General features: G+C 36.8%; 1 protein-coding gene across 1 annotated transcript in view; it reads right to left on the bottom strand.

The window, feature by feature from the left end:
• CAPZA1 (capping actin protein of muscle Z-line subunit alpha 1) overlaps positions 1 to 20,601 on the bottom strand; it is a 48,320-nt gene that overhangs the window by 5,097 nt on the left and 22,622 nt on the right. The window contains exons 2-7 of the mRNA XM_027091082.1: positions 19,191 to 19,254; positions 11,281 to 11,332; positions 10,049 to 10,112; positions 5,328 to 5,534; positions 3,366 to 3,445; positions 2,371 to 2,449 (exon numbers count right to left, since the gene is read on the bottom strand). Coding sequence (XP_026946883.1) covers positions 2,371 to 2,449; positions 3,366 to 3,445; positions 5,328 to 5,534; positions 10,049 to 10,112; positions 11,281 to 11,332; positions 19,191 to 19,254 — 546 coding nt within the window. The remainder of the gene's footprint in view (positions 1 to 2,370; positions 2,450 to 3,365; positions 3,446 to 5,327; positions 5,535 to 10,048; positions 10,113 to 11,280; positions 11,333 to 19,190; positions 19,255 to 20,601) is intronic.

The following is a 20,601-nucleotide window of genomic DNA, read 5'->3' as shown; positions in this document are numbered from 1 at the left end:
TGCTTAGAGCACAAATCCATGCTTTCAGCCATCCCCAAACTTATCAAGTCTGAGCAAATAATTAGTATGACCAATGGTAATTTACAATGGTGGTTAAAATTCACAGAAGACTTAAATTTAAGAATTCTCTTTCCTTAGCAGGGAAAACTCATTATTAATTAATGAACAACATTACTATGGGCTTGTTGCTTTCCAGACACTGTGCTACGCACTGTGAATACAAAGATCTTAAATAAGATTTCACTCTTAAAAATATTAAAATAAAATCAATTAACGTTAGTTTTTCTCTGTGAAAACCAAGAAATTTTAATGGATCCTAATCCTTTACGCATCTCTCCATATATACCATCATCATTTTTGGTTAAGTAGATCTGACCAAGTGCAGGAAAAGCTTGATTGAGGGTTAAAGACAGGACTGAAAAATAAATATTCTACTGGTAAATCAGGCTACAAAAATAAGTAAGGCAAAAGCAGTCCTGAAAAAAAGTACGGCAAAGTGGGGTACTACAATTATGAGAACAATTAGCAAGAAGGAGGATTACCCAAGAGACAGACTAACCATTCAACTAGATGTAAGGCTCAGGAAGTTTCAGCAATTTACAAGATAGGTTCAGTCACAGTCACCAAAAGTAACAAAACCTTTCCTAGGTTTCATCTGCTAATAAAAATTTCAACATGACTATCATCAATGTAAATCCTCAGAAATTGTTGCCTTCCCAGAGCTATCCTTTTGCTTATAGAATAACCAAAGGTTTAAATATCTTAATGACATTTCCAAATAACTCTCACTCTGATTTTTAAAAGATATGTAAATGAAGTAAGCTTTCCCCCAAAGTGATCAGCCAGTCTGGGGTAAGTTATAAATGAGGTCTGGGTACTGGGCCCTGTTGTAAAAGTCTTATCAGAAACCTCTGTGATGTGCGCTCTTAATTTATAGGTTTGCCTTGGCAAAGCTGAAACACAAGTAACTTATTTCCTTCTAGGAGGAAAATAAATTTCCTTGCATAAATTTATAGTAAGCTGCCAGGTTAATACTGATGCCACAGTTACAAGAGGTCTAGAGCATAGACATAGTCAACAGGTATAGAACAATATATTTTCTTCGGTTGGGCTCCCCCAGAAGCCGACCCTGGGATAAAGATTTGTGAGATAAAGTTTATTTCGGAGGTAATCTCAGGAAGCACTAGTAAGGACTAAGGAAATGAGACAGAAAAGGCAAGGAAGTGTTCTAGGTGCATTAAGGAACACATTACAGCTGCGGGCACTGGACTCTGGAAGACTATGCAGAACATGCTTTAGAGCTGTCCCACCTGAGGGGTGAAGAAGCTGGCATATTTACCCACCAGCTTTTGAATGGCACTAAGGGCTGTGCCAGAGCTATGAATGTAATACTTCCAGTTTGCCTCATCTGAGTTGGGAATGCTCCTAAAGCTAGGAAAAGCTCCCAGGAAGAGAGGTGCAGCTACTTGTAGCAGGAAGTAATCAGTACGTACGAAAAAAGTGGTTACAGATGACATCTCCTATGTATATTTCGATTAAATTATACCATTTCAGAAGGCAACTCTTGCTAATTGTTATTAAAGCAAGACTTAACCACAATACAATAGAGGTAAAATTAGGTACTGATCTTCTTAGATATCATTAACTGTTTAATCTGACTTCAGAGTTAGTTGGGCTTAAGAATTAAATCACCATGAATTTTGAAAGTCAAACCTGTTAGGATATCAGAAGACTTCAATCCAGATAGGCATCAAATGAGTTAATAAGCTCCTTATTCACCTGCCTGTCTGTTCTGACACCAGCATTAGAAATCTACTCTGCTTGGTTTATCACACTTGGCCATTCTCTCTAGTTCCTCTGTTTTATTTACTTGGTTTAAAACCTCCTGTCATTACTGTAAAATAAATAAATAAAATAGAACAACAAGTCCATTCATGTAGCTTTCTTCAGAGCTAAGACTTAACCTTAAGTATATGTATATGTACACATTTAAACAAGATACATAAAAGACTCTAAGTAAGTTCCAGTAACTGCTATATAGTCACTTCTTAATAATTAGTTATTTTCTTCTTTCGTAGAACTGCTGCTTGATAATTCCTGGAAAAATCTTAGGTTATCTTTGAAAGAGAAAAATAACAAGCAAGCAGTACACTTCACATGACTATCCTTTATCAACCCAGAATAGCTCTGTTTAACTACAGTACTTCCCTAGGAAGGAGGCTTCAACTTCTATTTGTATTTACCATTGATCTCCTTTTGCATCTACATAGAGCTGTTCCTTATTTCTAATGTCAGAACAAATATCAACTTGCATGTTTGTTTTAAAGATGTGATGTTTTAACATGGCCTATTAACATATTGGGATCTCACCTGAATCTTAAGTACTCCAACCACCTGGGCTGTAGATGGTGTGATGGTGAACTTCCATTCTGATCTCCAACGACCATTCCTATTAAAACATACAACAGTGTAGAATTAACAATAAGAAGAGGTGATTTGCCAAAAAGAAACAAGTCATTTCCAGTTTGACAAATCCAGGGCTCTATCCACTCAAATGTAAGTTTGTATCCAACTGGCCTAATCATAAGCCTTTTCTAAGTTATTCTGACTTTCACCTTTCATTTTTTATCTTGGAGTAGAAAACCATGCCTGTTCTGCTCATGAGAGGCTTTTGCACAAACAAATGGATGGGCCACTGAGTTATGCAGTAACTCAAGTATTATTAAACAAACTCAAGTAAAACTCACACTTCCCACTGGGTACTTTATTAATCACTTATTCTCACTCAATATAAGAGTAATATTTGAAAGATAAATTATAAAATCTTAGAAGAAATCTAAATGATCACATCCAAGTCCCTCATTCTGCAGTAGGGAACTGAAGCCTCTAAGTCAGATAACTTATCGCAAGCTAGTTAGATTAAAAACCAAGTCTCGGGCTTCCCTGGTGGCACAGTGGTTAAGAATCCGCCTGCCAATGCAGGGCACACCGGTTCGAGCCCTGGTCCAGGAAGATCCCACATGCCTCGGAGCAACTAAGCCCGTGCACCACAACTACTGAGCCTGCGCTCTAGAGCCCGCGAGCCACAGCTACCGAGACTGCACACAACTACTGAAGTCCCCACGCCTACAGCCCGTGCTCCGCAACAAGAGAGGCCACTGCAATGAGAAGCCCGTGTGCTACAACAAAGAGTAGCCCCGCTCGCCGCAACTACAGGAAGCCCGTGTGCAGCAACAAAAACCCAACACAGCCAAAAATAAAAAAAATAAATTTATAAAAAATAAAAAAACAAGTCTCAACTGCTGGTTTGGTTTCTTTCCTGTATAAATTAGATTAAAAAAAGAAGAGAACATTTACTTTCTTACCAGAAGTTTTTAGGCTGAAACTGGTGGCTTTCAATACATGCAATAATGGTCTGTTGCCCATCTATAGTTTTAGCATAAACCTATTGTTAAAAAAAAAAAGTTAGATTCTTGAAAACATATTTAAGCAACAAACACTATACAAAAGCAGTGTGCTAAATCCTTGGGGGAGATGAAGAGTCAAACAGGGTAAGCTTACAACTCAGAGAGTTCATGGAATATGAACACAAACCACATGTTAAGTTCTAGAGAAGAGAGTGGTACAATGAATACAAAAGGAAATACTGCTTTAGGTTTAGGGTACAAGAGAAGTATCAGTTGGAATGGGCCTTACAAGACAAATGAGATTCTGGTAAGTAGAGACTGAGAATAAAGATGAGTAGGCAGTTCAGGGAGGAAACGGGGGTGCTGGTCCAGTGAATGACTCAATGGTAATTAGTTCTGTCAGGTTAGAGGGTGTGTGTGAAGTGGAACTGTGGAAGATAACATAGGATCGTAGATTTAGGCCATGTAGTAGTAGATGTAAGGTAAGAAGACTGGACTTTATTCTACAGGCAACGGACAGAAACCAAAACAACATGACCAGAACTATTTGGGGATAATAATCAATATTGGTGTACAGAGTAAAATGGGAGAAAAGTTGAAAGTTAGGCTACAGAATTAATCTAGGCAGTAAAATAGGGTAGTGTCAATGGGCATAAGGATGTAGAAGCACAGTCAAAAGTCTGGCAACATATAGCAAGTGAAGGGCAAGAGAAAGGAAGGGGCCAAAGTACTTGTATGCTTGGGTGACTAGAAAGACAGTGGTGTCATTAACAAATTAGAAAATTCAGATGGAAATGTCCAGCTAGAAGTGAGAAATACCAACTGTTCCTTAGTGTAGGAGAGGTGAACAAAAATGTGATCACCAAGGAAAAGAAAAAAACAAAAGGCTTTACAGTCCACAAAATGTTTTTATATTTATTTTCCTTTTGCTCTAATAAATATAGTGAAACACACTGTTATTATCTATAGATGATAAAGGTGAAGTTCACAGAGCTTCTTGTCCAAGGTCATTCAGAAAGTGGTTAAGGTAGAACCCAAACCCATTGTTTTTCTGACACAATATTCTGTAACTTCCCCTACATTAAATAAACTATGAGTTTTTGAGAGAAATACAGCAATGGGGAATGCCTACATTTACAAAAGTAGGGGAGAGGTAAAGAAATAAGCAGAGACAGAGTAAGAATAATTAGAGGGTACTGACATAGCAGCCTAAGAAAAGATAATTTCTAGAAGTAGCTGGTTGGCCTCAGTGTGAAATGCCATACAAAAGTCAAGGACCAAGAAAAGGACACTGGGTCAGGCAATTCAGGAATCATTAGTAACCTCAGAGAGCAGTTTTTGTAGAGTAGGGACTGAAGCCAAAATTCATAGGGTTAAGAAGTGGATAAGTAATGAGGAGGGCACTAGTAGGAGCAGAATGCTCCATGGTTTGGTTGTATAGCAGAGAGAGAGAGATGAGGGAAGGGAGAAGTAGAGGAGAGGAAGGAGGGGCAAGGTGGAAGGAGAAGAGAAGTAACTTACAGGAATTACTATCTTAACTGAAGAAATGTCCTCCCTCACCCCATACCCAACCCACTTAAGGACAGGAGAAACAAAAATATTTCTAGGTAGGGCTTCCCTGCTGGCGCAGTGGTTGGGAGTCCGCCTGCCGATGCAGGGGACATGGGTTTGTGCCCCGGTCCGGGAGGATCCCACGTGCCGCGGAGCGGCTGGGCCCGTGAGCCATGGCCGCTGAACCTGCACGTCCGGAGCCTGTGCTCCGCAACGGGAGAGGCCACAACAGTGAGAGGCCCATGTACCGCAAAAAAAAAAAAAAGAAAAAAAAAAAAGAAGATATGTTGTGGCTGGCCAAAGCCTCCAAATGATAAGGTAAATATAAGAAAAACAACACTCTAATAATGAAGCAGGCAGATACTTAACAGTACAGAAGCCGTTGGAATAATGATCTTTCACATAGGCCCTTAAAGCACTGTCACAGGATTCTCTCCAAGACTTCAGACCTCCATCTACTTCCTCTGGCTGGGGGTCACTTGCTTCTTTCCGTAAGTGATCAAACTTAAAGGAAATTTTGTTTCTTGGATCTAAAAATCTGCTATTACCCAGGTCACCGTGTTCTGTAATTAAGACCTTCCAAAGAATAATTACAAAAATAAGTAACTCTGTAAAAAAAGACAGTTCTTCTTGTCACATTTTACAAAACAAACAAATACAATTTTGAAGACAATTAACTTTTCATTTAGTCAGATTTCTCTTTCATAATCGATTTTTCAATCAATTCATATTTTTATTTTTATAAAAATATTATGTTTTGGGGTAAGTCAACTCTAAACTGCAACATTTCCCCCATTCTAACAATACCCTTCATTTCTTGGTTTCTGTTTAATATACAACCTATGTACATACATATAACTGTAATAACTTATATGTACACTTTTGTATTCCTTTTTCATGAACTTTTTCCAGTCATTACACTTAGCATTTAAAATAGGTGATACAATAAATCACATGGTTCAAAAATGAAAAATACTATATAAAGTAAAATCTTTTTCTCACCTTTATCTCCCATTCACCAAATTCCCAACATATACCCCCTTTCCACACAAAGGTAACTGATTTTATTAATTTAGAGCAAGAATTGTCTTTGGCAAGCTATGCATGAGGTGGCATTTGTTTCTGTAAATAAAGTTTTGTTGAACACAGCCCCACTTGTTTGTTTTTGTATGGTCTATGGCTGCTTTCCTGCTACAATAGCAGAGCTGAGTAGTCAAGGCTGACTCTTTGTCCCAATATTTACTATCAGATAATATTTACTATCGGACCCTTTACAGAAAAAATTTGCCAATTTCCAATTTTGATTATTCTTTGTTTCTTTTAACAAATAGAATTTAATATTCTAATTCTCCACCCCTTTCTTTTACACAAAAACTAGAATACTATAGTGTACTTTTTCTTTCTTTTTAATTCTGACATATCTAGATGATCTTTCCATAGTAGTGCTTAGAGAACTTCCTTGTTTATTATAGCCAGGTATGACTCTATTGTACAGGTGTACAAAAATTTATTCAACCAGTCCCCTATTAATGGATAGTTTGGGTAGTTTCTAATCTTTTGCTGTTATGAACAATACTCCAATGAATGTCCTTGTATGTTCGTTATGTACAAATTACGTACATGTGCCAAGCACACCTGTGGGATAAATTCCCTGAAGCAGGACAGTTGGGTCAAGGGTAAATGCATTCATAATTTTGATAGAGATCGACAAACTGCCATCACAGGATGTTGTACCAAGGTACAAGCCCATTTCTTCTCACCTTAAAAGAAAAGTCATTTATATTTCCACTTTGGTGAACTATGTGTACCTAATTTTTGCCCACTTTTCTACGGAGTCTTTGGTGTTTTTCTAGTTGAACTCCAGGGAGATTATCCTTTTGCATGTGTTTTGAGATCCACATATTTTCCCCTAACTTGCCATTTGTCTTTTGACACAGTTACCATTTAAAATTAACTATATATGATCTCATTATATGTATATTTCATTATACATACTATAGTATACTTAATCATTTCTGAATTGAAGGAGCTTTAAGCTAGTTACAGTTTCTACCATTGAAAGCCACTATAAGTTCTACCATAAATAAAGTCTTCTCTTCTCCTTAAAAAGAATTCTTTGGAAAGAATTCTTACTTTTGAGATTTCTGTCCTTATCATCAGACTATCTTTAAAAACCTTGTTTATAATGACAGTAGGAAAAATACATAAAACTATTTCCTTAGTCTTACCTTCATAAAGCTTTCTCATCATAATTTTGTAACTTCTGTAACTACAAGGTGAATATATTCACATTAAAATTTTAATTTGTACTTCCTTAATTACTATTAGTAGGTGATCTAACACTTTTCATGTTTGCTCTGTATTCTCCAATTGGGTACAGTTGGTTCATGTCTGTTGCTCATTTATCCACTGAACTCTTGGCATCACCCTTAGGTATTTGAATAACCTTTTTATTATGTTTGAGGTACATATTTTCTCCTTTTTAAATCTTATTTTTAAAATATTTTTATTTTGCAGAAGTCACTTTCTTTGATAAACTTTTCTAATGTTTCATCATTATTCAAGTTATGAATCTCTTTCCATTTCCTACTAAATTTTTATGTTTAAAAAATAGTTGGGCTTCCTTGGTGGCGCAGTGGTTGAGAGTCCGCCTGCCGATGCAGGGGACACGGGTTCGTGCCCCGGTCCGGGAAGATCCCACATGCCGTGGAGCGGCTGGGCCCGTGAGCCATGGCCGCTGAGCCTGCGTGTCCAGAGCCTGTGCTCCGTAACGGGAGAGGCCACAGCAGTGAGAGGCCCGCGTGCAGCAAAAAAATATATATATAGTTAACCTTTAAACTATACTTGGAATTAATCTAGGTATACAGTTGGCTTTGAAAATCAAAATTAGATCAAACATACATTTTATCAATTATTTCCTTTTCCCTTCTATTTTATGTTACTTAGTTTAAGGCTCTACTGTCATTGCTTTATGTCTTTATGTTTGCTAGCATTAGTCTTCCTTCATTGTTGTTCTTGATCAGAAAAATCCTGTATGGTCTATTACAATTGTCATTAGGAATTGTATGGAATCTATTTGAAAAAGCTTCACATATTATTTATATTTCTAAATCGGATAAACTTTCCATATTATTTATATTCCTTATTCAGAAATGTGGCATTTACATCTATTTAATTTTCCATTCATTTCTCTGATTAAAATGTGTGTGTGGGTGGGTATATATGAACTGTGTGACAGACTCTTGCTTGTTTCCTATCCAATATCCATTCTCTCCCTTTTCCTTACTAATAGAACCTCAAAGGTTTTCAAGAAGGCAATATGTCCAACTAAAGAGACAACACTTCTCAGCTAGGAATGATAAAGTGATATGCATTCTGGCAACAATTTATCAGTGGAAGGTGCTTCTGGAACAGCCAATAGCACCTCTTGCACCTTCCTTCTTCCTTCCTGGAACATGCATTCAGTGCCCAGAGATGGATCAGCTATCTTGAGAACATGATAATGAAAACCATACATAAGGATGGCACAACAGAGAGCTAGAAGCAACTTGCGTCTCTGATGATATGGAACTGCCATAACATCCCAAAATATTACCTCTGGACTTCTTATGTGACAAAAATAGTCTCTATTTAGTTAACCCACTGTAGTTGATTTTCTATTATATGCAGTGATGGCATCTACTTTAATAACTCAAACATCTTTCCATATTTTCCTTTTATGTCTAGGTAATGTGTTGTTGTTGTGGCTAAGAATGTGAACTCCTTTTGACGATATTTTTAAGCTGGCTACCGCATGTATATGGGAATGTTCTTATATCATATATCTGGACACAGACCTTATTATTTCAATAATTCTGCTGTATTAGTGAAGTATACAATATCAACTGTAAGCAATATTTATCATTTATTTTTCAGTGTTTTTTTGTCTTTTATACTTATAATTAATCTAGTTCCATTGAGAAAATAAAGATAAGCACAAATATAAACTAAAACAAACAAAAAACAACAAACAAAACATATTACGGTAATCCTGTAATCCCAACATAGGGAGTTAACATTTTGGTGTATATTTTCCCACATTTCCATTTCTATGCACATCTATATACTACTTTATTTCTGAGTCTAAAGATGCATACATTCCCCTCATGATTTAACATCTCATAAAATGGGATACATCTTAAACTTGACAGCATCTTAGGACTGTGTCATAGTTTAACTGACAGTATTTTCTCTTTCTTAGTGGCATATAAAGTAAGATGTACCTTTCACAGAATTTAAGATGCAGATTAGTATAACTGTTCATTTAAATATCTATTTAAAAATAAACTAGCATAATGCTACATATTGCTTTATGTTTTAGCTTAATATATCATGAACATATTCCCAGTTCAATATTTCTATCAGTTTTCAATGGTTACATAGGATTTTGGCCTACAGATATTTTATTTATTTTATTAAAAAAATTTTTTTAACATCTTTATTGGAGTATAATTGCTTTATAGATATTTAATTTAGCCCTGGACATTTAGATTGTTCCCAATTTTTCATTATCATAAACCTTGCTTCAAATAATCTTTTTACACATTTATATACTTATTTCCCTAGGATAAATTCTATGGACTTGTGGGTTCAAAGGGGGTTCAGACTTTTAAAAGGCATTTGCTATTTGGTGCCATATTGCCTTTGAAGTGTACATTAATGAATTTGTAAAGCCCTTTCATATAATGTTAATAACTGCGGTAAAAATGGGAATATGTATTTGCTTTGTTCCTGTACTGGAACAGGAATTCTTGTTTTCCTGTTAAATACAATGTCTCCTGTTATTCTTACCAAGGAGAATTAGAGACAGCTGGAAAACTTGTGTAAAACTCAATTCCTTTTACTTTTACTGTTCTTGTTAGGGACAGCTCTCTCTTCAAAGAAACTCCTAGTATTTTCAGAGGGAGGAAGAATTTCCTAATATGTAGAATACCTACAAAAGCTAAGAATACTAAGACATGAATTTATTCAGCATCTTATCTTCAGACATCTGTTTTATAGTATTTCTACTACTTTCCAGGCACAGTCTATCTAATAGAAACAACTATTACCTGATCTTCATATCCTTCTATCTTCACAGGTGTGAACTGATCCATGTTATACTGGGCAAATGCACTGTTTTTTTTTTTTTTAAAGGGAGAAGAAGGAGAGAAAAGAATTATATATAAATAAATATAAAAGATAGTTCAGGGAATTCCCTGGCAGTCCAGTGGTTAGGACTGCACACTTCCACTGCAGGGGGCCGGGTTCCATCCCTGGTTGGGGAACTACTATATGCCATGTGGCACAGCCAAAATAAAGAAGAAAAAGGTAGTTCACAGAACAGTGAAAGAGAATGTATAATTGGGGTATCGTTCATTATGGCAATTATAGTGATGCTGTGCAAATTTTAGGTTTGTAGGATCTGGTCCCAAAATGAGTTCTGAAAAAGCAGTATGGACAGGGCAGAAGACTTTCCCAGGCAGCAATTCTTAAAACATTTTCTACAGTTAAAATCTAAACAAATTATGTATCACACCAAATGCCTTAATAATAATTATTTGTTGCTCTGCATCAAAATCCTTGTTCCATCTCCCCACCCCACACTTGCCCAGTCATTATCCAATTCTGATTTCCTCTTTACAGAGGAACTCTGGGCCAGTTGGATAGACAGTAACTGAAAGACTACTTTGTATTGAAGAATAAAGAACAGTAGTGATAAAGCCAGAGAACAGGGGCCCTAGAAAGCTAGATAGTATTTAGATTTGAAGAAGACAAGAAAACCAACCAACCAACCAACCACCAATCTAATGTTTTTGAGGACAAGGACAAAATGAAAATGATATTCTAGAAATATTAGTTAGCCTGACAGTGATAAGGAGCCAATGATTGGGTAGAATAATAATGCAATTATTCTATGGTTAACTCTATTAAGGTACGTTCTGAATATCTGCTATTTTTTTGCAATTTGAGAAACATTATCACTCCTCAATAGCAGCCTAATCTTTCTATAACTGGCAGTTATAAAAAAATTCAGCCTGAACTAAAAGAACTAAACCTGCTTTAACAGGGAAAATCTAGGCAAAAATAAAAATAAGACCATATAAAATAAACTTTAAGGAAGTAAACAACATTTTGGGGGAACATGTTTTCTCCAAGGGGAAAAAAAAAAACCCTAAAATCGTTAAAAACCAACTGCTTTATTTTGAGGTATTTTAAACTTAGTTTTCAGGTACTAGTTTACTATCAACATAGTTTACCCAATATTAGAATAACAAGTAAGTGGACTTAGAAAGATACTTACTGTGCTGCCCCTTCCCTGAGGAGATTGTCATTATTAAGTAGTAGCCGGACATCTGAGGAGGCAAACAACGTTAAAGATGTTAAAATTCAAATGTTCAGTAGAAGACAAACTTGGAGAAATTTTAGCGGATTTCTAGATTAGATTTTTAGAAAACCAGGCTTTGCAAGATTAGTCTTTGGATGTACTGCATATGTAGAAATTCTAAAAATGTACACAAACAGATGCTAATATTCACAGATTTACACAGAATTATTTGTGGTATAATAATCCAACAATAAATTCTCAAGGAATTTCATAGCAAATGAAAAACATGGTTTACAGAAGGTTACAGTTAGGACTACTTATTTGTATCTAAAGAATCCTTTTAAAACAGATTAAGAATTGTAGGCTTTTCTGTAACATCAGACCAAGAAAGCTGGGCACAATTCAGTCAGTGGCAGTGAAATTACTGAACATATTTTTCTTTAGAGAATCTAATGTGGGGCCTACAATCTTTTTAAAAAGCTGTATGTCAAGAGTCTAGTCACTTTTCTTTTGGAAGAGGTGTGTCCTTGTTACTAAGAAACTACCAAGCATTAACTCCAAGAGAGAAGGCTGATTATAAGCCAAAGGCAAATGACTCTTAGAGCTTCTGAAAGAAGGGGCTGGCAGAGGCCAACGTGTAGCATGCCATTAAAAACCAGCCATCATGTCATAAGTAGCTTGCCAACTCAATCTAATGCTTTGGTATCAATTACTCTCATGATAATCCTATAAACTACATTCAGTTGTCAGAAATACAACAATGTACTTCTAACTACAAAGACCACTAATTTTTGTTAAGTCAAGGATTTATCTGAGCTAATCAGCTGGATAAAGTTCAAGTCGTAGGAGTATTTCTAAAAGCTCTTTGTTGAAAATTTACATTTGGTCAATATGGAAGAGAGACTAGGCGAAGAAAGGCTGCATTTGTTTTTCTTGGTGTTACTACTCAAATATCCAAAAAACAAGTCTATAAAGAAGAGTGTCTTGATTTACTTCTATTGTATTATTTCACTCCTTGTAAATAACATTTATATGTTCTCCTAGTTACTTTTGCTCTGCATCATTGATTTTACCAGTGGAAATTGTTCTACAATTTGTGGGGCTCTGAGCCAAGTGCAAATGAACATTACACAGTTCCTCTAACTAAGCAGGTAACCTTCTTTTTTTAAAAATTATTTTTAAAATTTTTATCAGAGGATGGTTCCTTTACAATGTTGTGTTAGCCTCCGCTGCACAACAAAATGAGTCAGCCGTACACATACAGATATCCTCTCCCTTTTGGACTTCCCTCACATTTAGGTTACCACAGTACATTAGGTAGAGTTCCCTGTGCTACACAGTATGTTCCCATCAGTTGTCTATTTTATACGTAGTAACTATAATGTATATGTGTAAATCCCAGTCTCCCAATTCCTCCCTCCCCACCCCTTTCCCCCTTGGTATCCATACATTTCTTCTCTACGTCTATGCCTCTATTTCTGCTTTGCAAATAAGATCATCTATACCATTTCTCTAGATTCCACATATATGCATTAATATACAATATTTGGTTTTCTCTTCCTGACTTACTTCACTATGTATGACAGTCTCTAGATCCATCCACATCTCTACAAACGACCCAATTTCGCTCCTTTTTATGGCGAAGTAATACTCCATTGTATGTATGTACCACACCTTCTTTATCCATTCGTCTGTCGATGGGCATTTAGGTTGCTTCCATGACCTGGCTATTGTAAACAGGGCTGCAATGAACAATGGGGTGCATGTGTCCTTTTGAATTATGGTTTTCTCTGGGTATATGCCCAGTAGTGGGATTGCTGGGTCATATGGTAATTCTATTTTTAGTTTTTTAAGGAACCTCTATACTGTTCTCCATAGTAGTGGCTGTATCAATTTACATTCCCACTAACAGTGCGAGCAGGTTCCTTTTCTCCACACCCTCTCCAGCATTTGTTGTTTGTAGATTTTCTGATGATGCCTGTTCTTACTGGTGTGAGGTGATACCTCATTGTAGTTTTTTTTTTTTTTTTTTTGGCGGTACGCAGGCCTTTCGCTGTTGTGGCCTCTCCCGTTGCGCAGCACAAGCTCCGGATGCGCAGGCTCAGTGGCCATGACTCACGGGCCCAGCCGCTCCGCGGCATGTGAGATCTTCCCAGACTGGGGCACGAACCTGTGTCCCCTGCATTGGCAGGTGGACTCTCAACCACTGTGCCACCAGGGGAGCCCCATTGTAGTTTTGATTTGCATTTCTCTAGTAATTAGTGATGCTGAGCAGCTTTTCATGTGCTCTTTGGCCATCTGTATGTCTTCTTTGGAGAAATGTCTATTTAGGTCTTCTGCCCATTTTTTTTTTTTCCGGTACGCGGGCCTCTCACTGTTGTGGCCTCTCCCGTTGCGGAGCACAGGCTCCGGACGCGCAGGCTCAGCGGCCATGGCTCATGGGCCCAGCCGCTCCGCGGCATGTGAGACCTTCCCAGACCGGGGCACGAACCCGTGTCCCCTGCGTCGGCAGGCGGGCTCGCAACCACTGCGCCACCAGGGAAGCCCCTTCTGCCCATTTTTTGATTGGGTTGTTTGTTTTTTTTAATATTGAGCTGCATGAGCTGTTTATATATTTTGGAGATTAATCCTTTGTCCGTTGATTTGTTTGCAAATATTTTCTCCCATTCTGAGTGATGTCTTTTTGTCTTTGTAGTTTCCTTTGCTTTGCAAAAGCTTTTAAGTTTCATTAGGTCCCATTTGTTTATTTTTGTTTTTATTTCCATTACTCTAGGAGGTGGATCAAAAAAGATCTTGCTGTGATTCATGTCAAAAAGTGTTCTTCCTAAGTTTCCTCTAAGAGTTTTATAGTGTCCAGTCTTACATTTAGGTCTCTAATCCATTTTGAGTTTATTTTTGTATATGGTGTTAGGGAGTGTTCTAATTTCATTCTTTTACATGTAGCTGTCCAGTTTTCCCAGCACCACTTACTGAAGAGACTGTCTTTTCTCCATTGTATATCCTTGCCTCCTCTGTCATAGATTAGTCGACCACAGGTGCGTGAGTTTATCTCTGGGCTTTCTATTCTGTTTCATTGATCTATATTTCTGTTTTTGTGCCAGTACCATGTTGTCTTGATTACTGTAGCTTTGCAGTATAGTCTGAAGTCAGGGAGTCTGATTCTTCCAGCTCCATTTTTTTCCCTCAAGACTGCCTTGGCTATTCAGGGTCTTTTGTGTCTCCATACAAATTTTAAGATTTTTTGTTCTAGTTCTGTAAAAAATGCCACTGGTAATTTGATAGGGATTGCATTGAATCTGTAGATTGTTTTGGGTAGTATAGTCATTTTCACAATACGGATTCTTCCAATCCAAGAACATGGTATATCTCTCCATCTGTTTGTGTCATCTTTGATTTCTTTCATCAGTGTCTTATAGTTTTCTGAATACAGGTATTTTATCTCTTTAGGTAGGTTTATGCCTAGGTATTTTATTCTTTTTGTTGCAATGGTGAATGGGACTGTTTCCTTAATTTCTCTTTCTGATCTTTTGTTGTTAGTGTATAGGAATGCAAGAGATTTCTGTGCATTCATTTTGTATCCTGCAACTTTACCAAATTCATTGACTGGCTCTAGTAGTTTTCTGGTGGCATCTTTAGGTTTCTCTATGTATAGTATCATGTCATCTGCAAACAGTGACAGTTTTACTTCTTCTTTTCCGATTTGTATTCCTTTTATTTCTTTTTCTTCTCTGATTGCCATGGCTAGGACTTCCAAAACTATGTTGAATAATAGTGGTGAGAGTGGACATCCTTGTCTTGTTCCTGATAGAGGAAATGCTTTCAGTTTTTCACCATTGAGAATGATGTTTGCTGTGGGTTTGTCGTATACGGACTTTATTATGTTGAGGTAGGTTCCCTCTATGCCCACTTTCTGGAGAGTTTTTATCATAAATGGGGGTTGAATTTTGTCAAAAGCTTTTTCTGTATCTATTGAAATGATCATATGGTTTTTATTCTTCAATTTGTTAATATGGTGTAACACACTGATTGATTTGCGTATATTGAAGAATCCTTGCATCCCTGGGATAAATCCCACTTGATCATGATGTATGATCTTTTTAATGTATTGTTGGATTCTGTTTGCCAGTATTTTGTTGAGGATTTTTGCATCTATATTCACCAGTGATATTGGTCTATAATTTTTTTTTTGTAGTATCTTTGTCTGTTTTGGCATCAGGGTGATGGTGGCCTCGTAGAATGAGTTTGGGAGTGTTCCTTCCTCTGCAATGTTTTGGAAGTTTGTGAAGGATGGGTGTTAGCTCTTCTCTAAATGTTTGATAGAATTCACCTGTGAAGCCATCTGGTCCTGGGCTTTTGTTTGTTGGAATATTTTAAATTACAGTTTCAATTTCATTACTTGTGATCGGTCTGTTCATATTTTCTATTTCTTCCTCTTTCAGTCTTGGGAGGTTATAGCTTTCTAAGAATTTATCCATTTCTTCAAGGTTGTCCATTTTATTGGCATAGAGTTGCTTGTAGTAGACCCTTAGGATGCTTTGTATTTCTGTGGTGTCTGTTGTAACTTCTTTTTATTTTTAAAATTTATTTTATTTATTGATTTTGGGGGGGGGCTGTGTTGGGTCTTCCTTGCTGTGCGTGGACTTTCTCTAGTTGCGGTGCGTGGGGTCTACTCATTGCGGTAGCTTCTCTTGTTGCGAAGCACAGGCTCTAGGTGCATGGGCTTCAGTAGTTGTGGAGCATGGGCTTCAGTAGTTGTGGCTCACGGGCTTAGTTGCTCCGCGGCATGTGGGATCTTCCTGGACCAGGGCTTGAACCCGTGTCCCCTGCATTGGCAGGCGGATTCTTAACCACTGTTCCACCAGGGAAGCCCCTGTAACTTCTTTTTCATTTCTAATTTTATTGATTTGAGTCCTCTCCCTCTTTTTCTTGATGAGTCTGGCTAATGTTTAATCAATTTTGTTTATCTTCTCAGAGAACCAGCTTTTAGTTTTACTCATCTTTGCTATTGTTTTCTTTGTTTCTATTTCATTTATTTCTAATCTGATCTTTATGATTTCTTTCCTTCTACTAACTTTGGGCTTTGTTTCTTCTTCTTTCTCTCGTTCCTTTAGGTGTAAGGTTAGATTGTTTATTTGAGATTTTTCTTGTTTGTTGAGGTAGGCTTGTATTGCTATCAACTTCCCTCTTAGAACTGCTTTTGCTGTATCCCATAGGTTTTGGATCGTTGTGTTTTCGTTGTAATTTGTCTCTAGTTATTTTTTGATTTCCTCTTTGAGTTCTTCAGTAATCTCTTGGTTATTTAGTAACGTATTGTTTAGCCTCCATGTGTTTGTGTTTTTTATGTTTTTTTCCCTGTAATTCATTTCTAATCTCATATCGTTGTGGTTGGGAAAGATGCTGGATATGATTTCAATTTTCTTAAATTTACCAAGGCTTGATTTGTGACCCAAGATGTGATCAGTCCTGGAGAATGTTCCTTGTGCACTGGAGAAGAGAGTGTAATCTGCTGTTTTTGGATGGAATGTCCTATAAATATCAATTAAATCTGTCTGGTCTATTGTGTCATTTAAAGCTTCTGTTTCCTTATTAATTTTCTGTCTGGATGATCTGTCCATTGGTGTAAGTGAGGTGTTAAAGTCCCCCACTGTTACTGTGTTACTGTCAATTTCCTCTTTTATAGCTGTTAGCATTTGCCTTAGGTATTGAGGTGCTCCTATGTTGGGTGTATATATATTTATAATTGTTATATCTTCTTCTCAGATTGATCCCTTGATCATTACGTAGTGTCCTTCCTTGTCTCTTGTAACATTCTTTATTTTAAAGTCTATTTTATCTGATATGAGTATTGCTACTCCAGCTTTCTTTTGATTTCCATTTGCATGGAGTATCTTTTTCCATCCCCTCACTTTGTCTGTATGTGTCCCTAGGTCTGAAGTGGGTCTCTTGTAGACAGCATATATATAGGTCTTGTTTTTGTATCCATTCAGCGAGCCTGTGTCTTTTGGCTGGAGCATTTAATCCATTCACGTTTAAAGTAATTACCAATATGTATGTTCCTATTACCATTTTCTTTATTGTTATGGGTTTGTTTTTGTAGGTCCTTTTCTTCTCTTGTGTTTCCCACTTAGAGAAGTTGATTTAGCATTTGTTGTAGAGCTGGTTTGGTGGTGCTGAATTCTCTTAGCTTTTGCTTGTCTATAAAGCTTTTGATTTCTCCGTCAAATGTGAATGAGATCCTTGCTGGGCAGATTAATCTTGGTTGTAAGTTCTTCCCTTTCATCTCTTTAAATATATCATGCCACTCCCTTCTGGCTTGTAGAGTCTGTGCTGAGAAATCAGCTGTTAACCTTATGGGAGTTCCCTTGTATGCTATTTTTTGTTTTTCCCTTGTTGCTTTCAATAATTTTTCTTTGTCTTTAATTTTTATCAATTTGATTACTATGTGTCTTGGCGTGTTTCTCCTTGGGTTTATCCTGCCTGGAAATCTCTGCACTTCTTGGACTTGGGTGGCTATTTCCTTTCCCATGTTAGGGAAGTTTCCGACTAAAATCTCTTCAAATATATTGTCAGGTCCTTTCTCTCTCTCTTCTCCTTCTGGGATCCCTATAATGCAAATGTTGTTGCGTTTAATGCTGTCCCGGAGGTGTCTTAGGCTGTCTTCATTTCTTTTCATTCTTTTTTCTGTTCTGCAGCAGTGAATTTCACCATTCTGTCTTCAGGTCACTTATCCATTCTTCTGCCTCAGTTATTCTGCTATTGATTCCTTCTAGTGTAGTTTTCATTTCAGTTATTGTATTGTTCGTCTCTGTTTGTTTGTTCTTTAATTCTTCTAGGTCTTTGTTAAACATTTCTTGCATCTTCTTGATCTTTGTCCCCATTCTTTTTCCGAGGTCCTGGATCATCTTCACTATCATTATTCTAAATTCTTTTTCTGTAAGATTGCCTATCTCCACTTTATTTAGTTGTTTTTCTGGGGTTTTATCTTGTTCCCTCATCTGGTACGAAGTCCTCTGCCCTTTCATTTTGTCTGTGTTTCTGTGAATGTGGTTTTCCTTCCACAGGCTTCCTTCCACAGAACTGTAGTCTATACGTTCTATTATATGATATTTTAAGCAGGTAACCTTCTAATGTAAAACTAGAATTTCAAAATAAATGTTTGCTAAAATGAACCAAGATGCACAAAGATTATGATTTTACTTAAGGGGAACTTTAAGATGAAATTTGTAACTTAAAATAGGATTATGATGATTGATATTAACACGTTATAATGCCTCATTTACATTTTTCATTCTGTAAGTTGTGTTAACATAGTAAATGGAATGGAAGATTGTAAATATATAGGAATAGTGGTTCCCAAATTGGCTGTGACTCAGAATCACCTGGAGAACTTGATAAAACAGATTGCCCATTCTACCCCAGATCTAACGAATGAGAATCTTAAGAGGATAACATTGGAATCTGTGTATTTAACAAGCTTCCCAGATACAGTCAGTTCAGCCCCAGTGGCTCTAGAAAATGTCCTATGCTATGGCACTTCCTGAGTAAAAGCACTGAAGAGATTTAAGCTATATTTTATAATGATATAAAATAATTAAACATTGTTTCTACATTTATCAGTATTAAATTACTTTAAATCTTTTCTCACATAAGATAGGTACCCTAATGTATGGGTTAAGAGCATGCTTTTGACTCAGACCTGGGTTTGAATCCTTGCTCTGATACTTACCAGCTGGGTGATATGGGCTAAATTATTTTAACCTTTTTGAATTTTGATTTCCTTAGCTATATCTATAATGTTATAAGGATTAAAAGAGATAGCAAACTCAATAAGTGCTCGTATGTGATTAAGGAGGGTTTAAAATAACTACGTACGAATCTTTACTCACCGTTGAACACTTCATTAAATTCCCCTGGGGGTGCGTGAGTGATGAATTTAGCAGCTATGCGTACCTAAACAGAAATACAATTTTTAGTAAAAGAATTATGAAGAGTAGCATATAAGAGGGGAAGGAGAAGAGTAGCATATAAGAGAGGAAGGAATTAACAGATAACAAAATTTTTATCACATCCCTTGAAATATAATTTCCTGTTTAAACCTTACAAACGTTTAGGAGCCTTCAGATATTCTTTTCACAAAACATCTCAAAGTGTTTATTATCAATACAGATTTGTTCTAATTTGGGGATACACATGCTGCTTTAATTTTGAATTTTTCTTTTTAAAAAGCTAAATGATCAATTTTTGGTCAAAATATACTGCAGTCGGGGGCTTCCCTGGTGGCGCAGTGGTTGAGCGTCCGCCTGCAGATGCTAGGGACACGGGTTCGTGCCCCAGTCCGGGAGGATCCCACATGCCGCGGAGCGGCTGGGCCCGTGAGCCATGGCCGCTGAGCCTGCGTGCCCGGAGCCTGTGCTCCGCAACGGGAGGGGCCGCAGCGGTGAAAGGCCCTTGTACCGCGAAAAAAAAAAAAAAAATATATATATATATATACTGCAGTCACAAAAAGAGAAAGGTATGATCCTATTTCATTTATGAACACCAGCAAAACTAAATAAAATATTAGCTAATTGGTATTATGCCAATTTGTGTTTATGGTGTTTATCCCAATGCAAGAATGATTCAATACTGATAAATCAATGTAACTTACAAATTAAAAGCAAAACCTTGTGATAATGCTGGAAAAAAGACAAAATTCAACACCCATCCAAATATCATAAAACAATAACAAAACTACTAGTTTTTAGTATAATAAACTTCCTTAACTTTATAAAGCGTTATCTACTAAAATTTTACGGCTTATTCAATAATGATGAAACATGAGCAGTGTCACTAATTTTAAAAGCAAGACAAATATGACTCCTGTCACCTAAACTATTCAGCACTGTACTAAAGGTCCTAAAAATGCCATGGAAAATATTTCTTTTGTTATTCATTCTGATTCCCTCCCCTGCCCACTACTGTCAATCTGTTTCTGGGCCTCTGATTAGAGATGGATGCTGAAATGTTATTATCTAACCTGCATAACTAATTTTTTCTCCTGTTTTACCTTTTTTGTCATTTTATGCCTTGTGTAGGGAGAATTCCTCAGCTCCATTTTTCAACTCACTAACATGCTCTTCAGCTGTGCCCATTTTGTTTTCAGACAATTATTTTAACTGTTCTATTTTTAATTTCCAAGACTTTTTTTATTTCTTGTGTGTGCAATAATCTCTTCAGTCTCCTTGCGGTTATTAACTATACTTATTTTAAAGTCTTGTTTTATTGACTGCTTCTTAAGAATTTAGATATACTGTTTGT

This window comes from Aethalodelphis obliquidens, unplaced genomic scaffold (assembly GCF_003676395.1).
Source record: "Aethalodelphis obliquidens isolate GAN/ISIS:26980383/991018 unplaced genomic scaffold, ASM367639v1 scaffold70, whole genome shotgun sequence".
Classification (NCBI taxonomy): Eukaryota; Metazoa; Chordata; class Mammalia; order Artiodactyla; family Delphinidae; genus Aethalodelphis; species Aethalodelphis obliquidens.
Note: the sequence above shows the minus strand (reverse complement) of the source record. Positions and strands in the feature narration are given on the sequence as shown.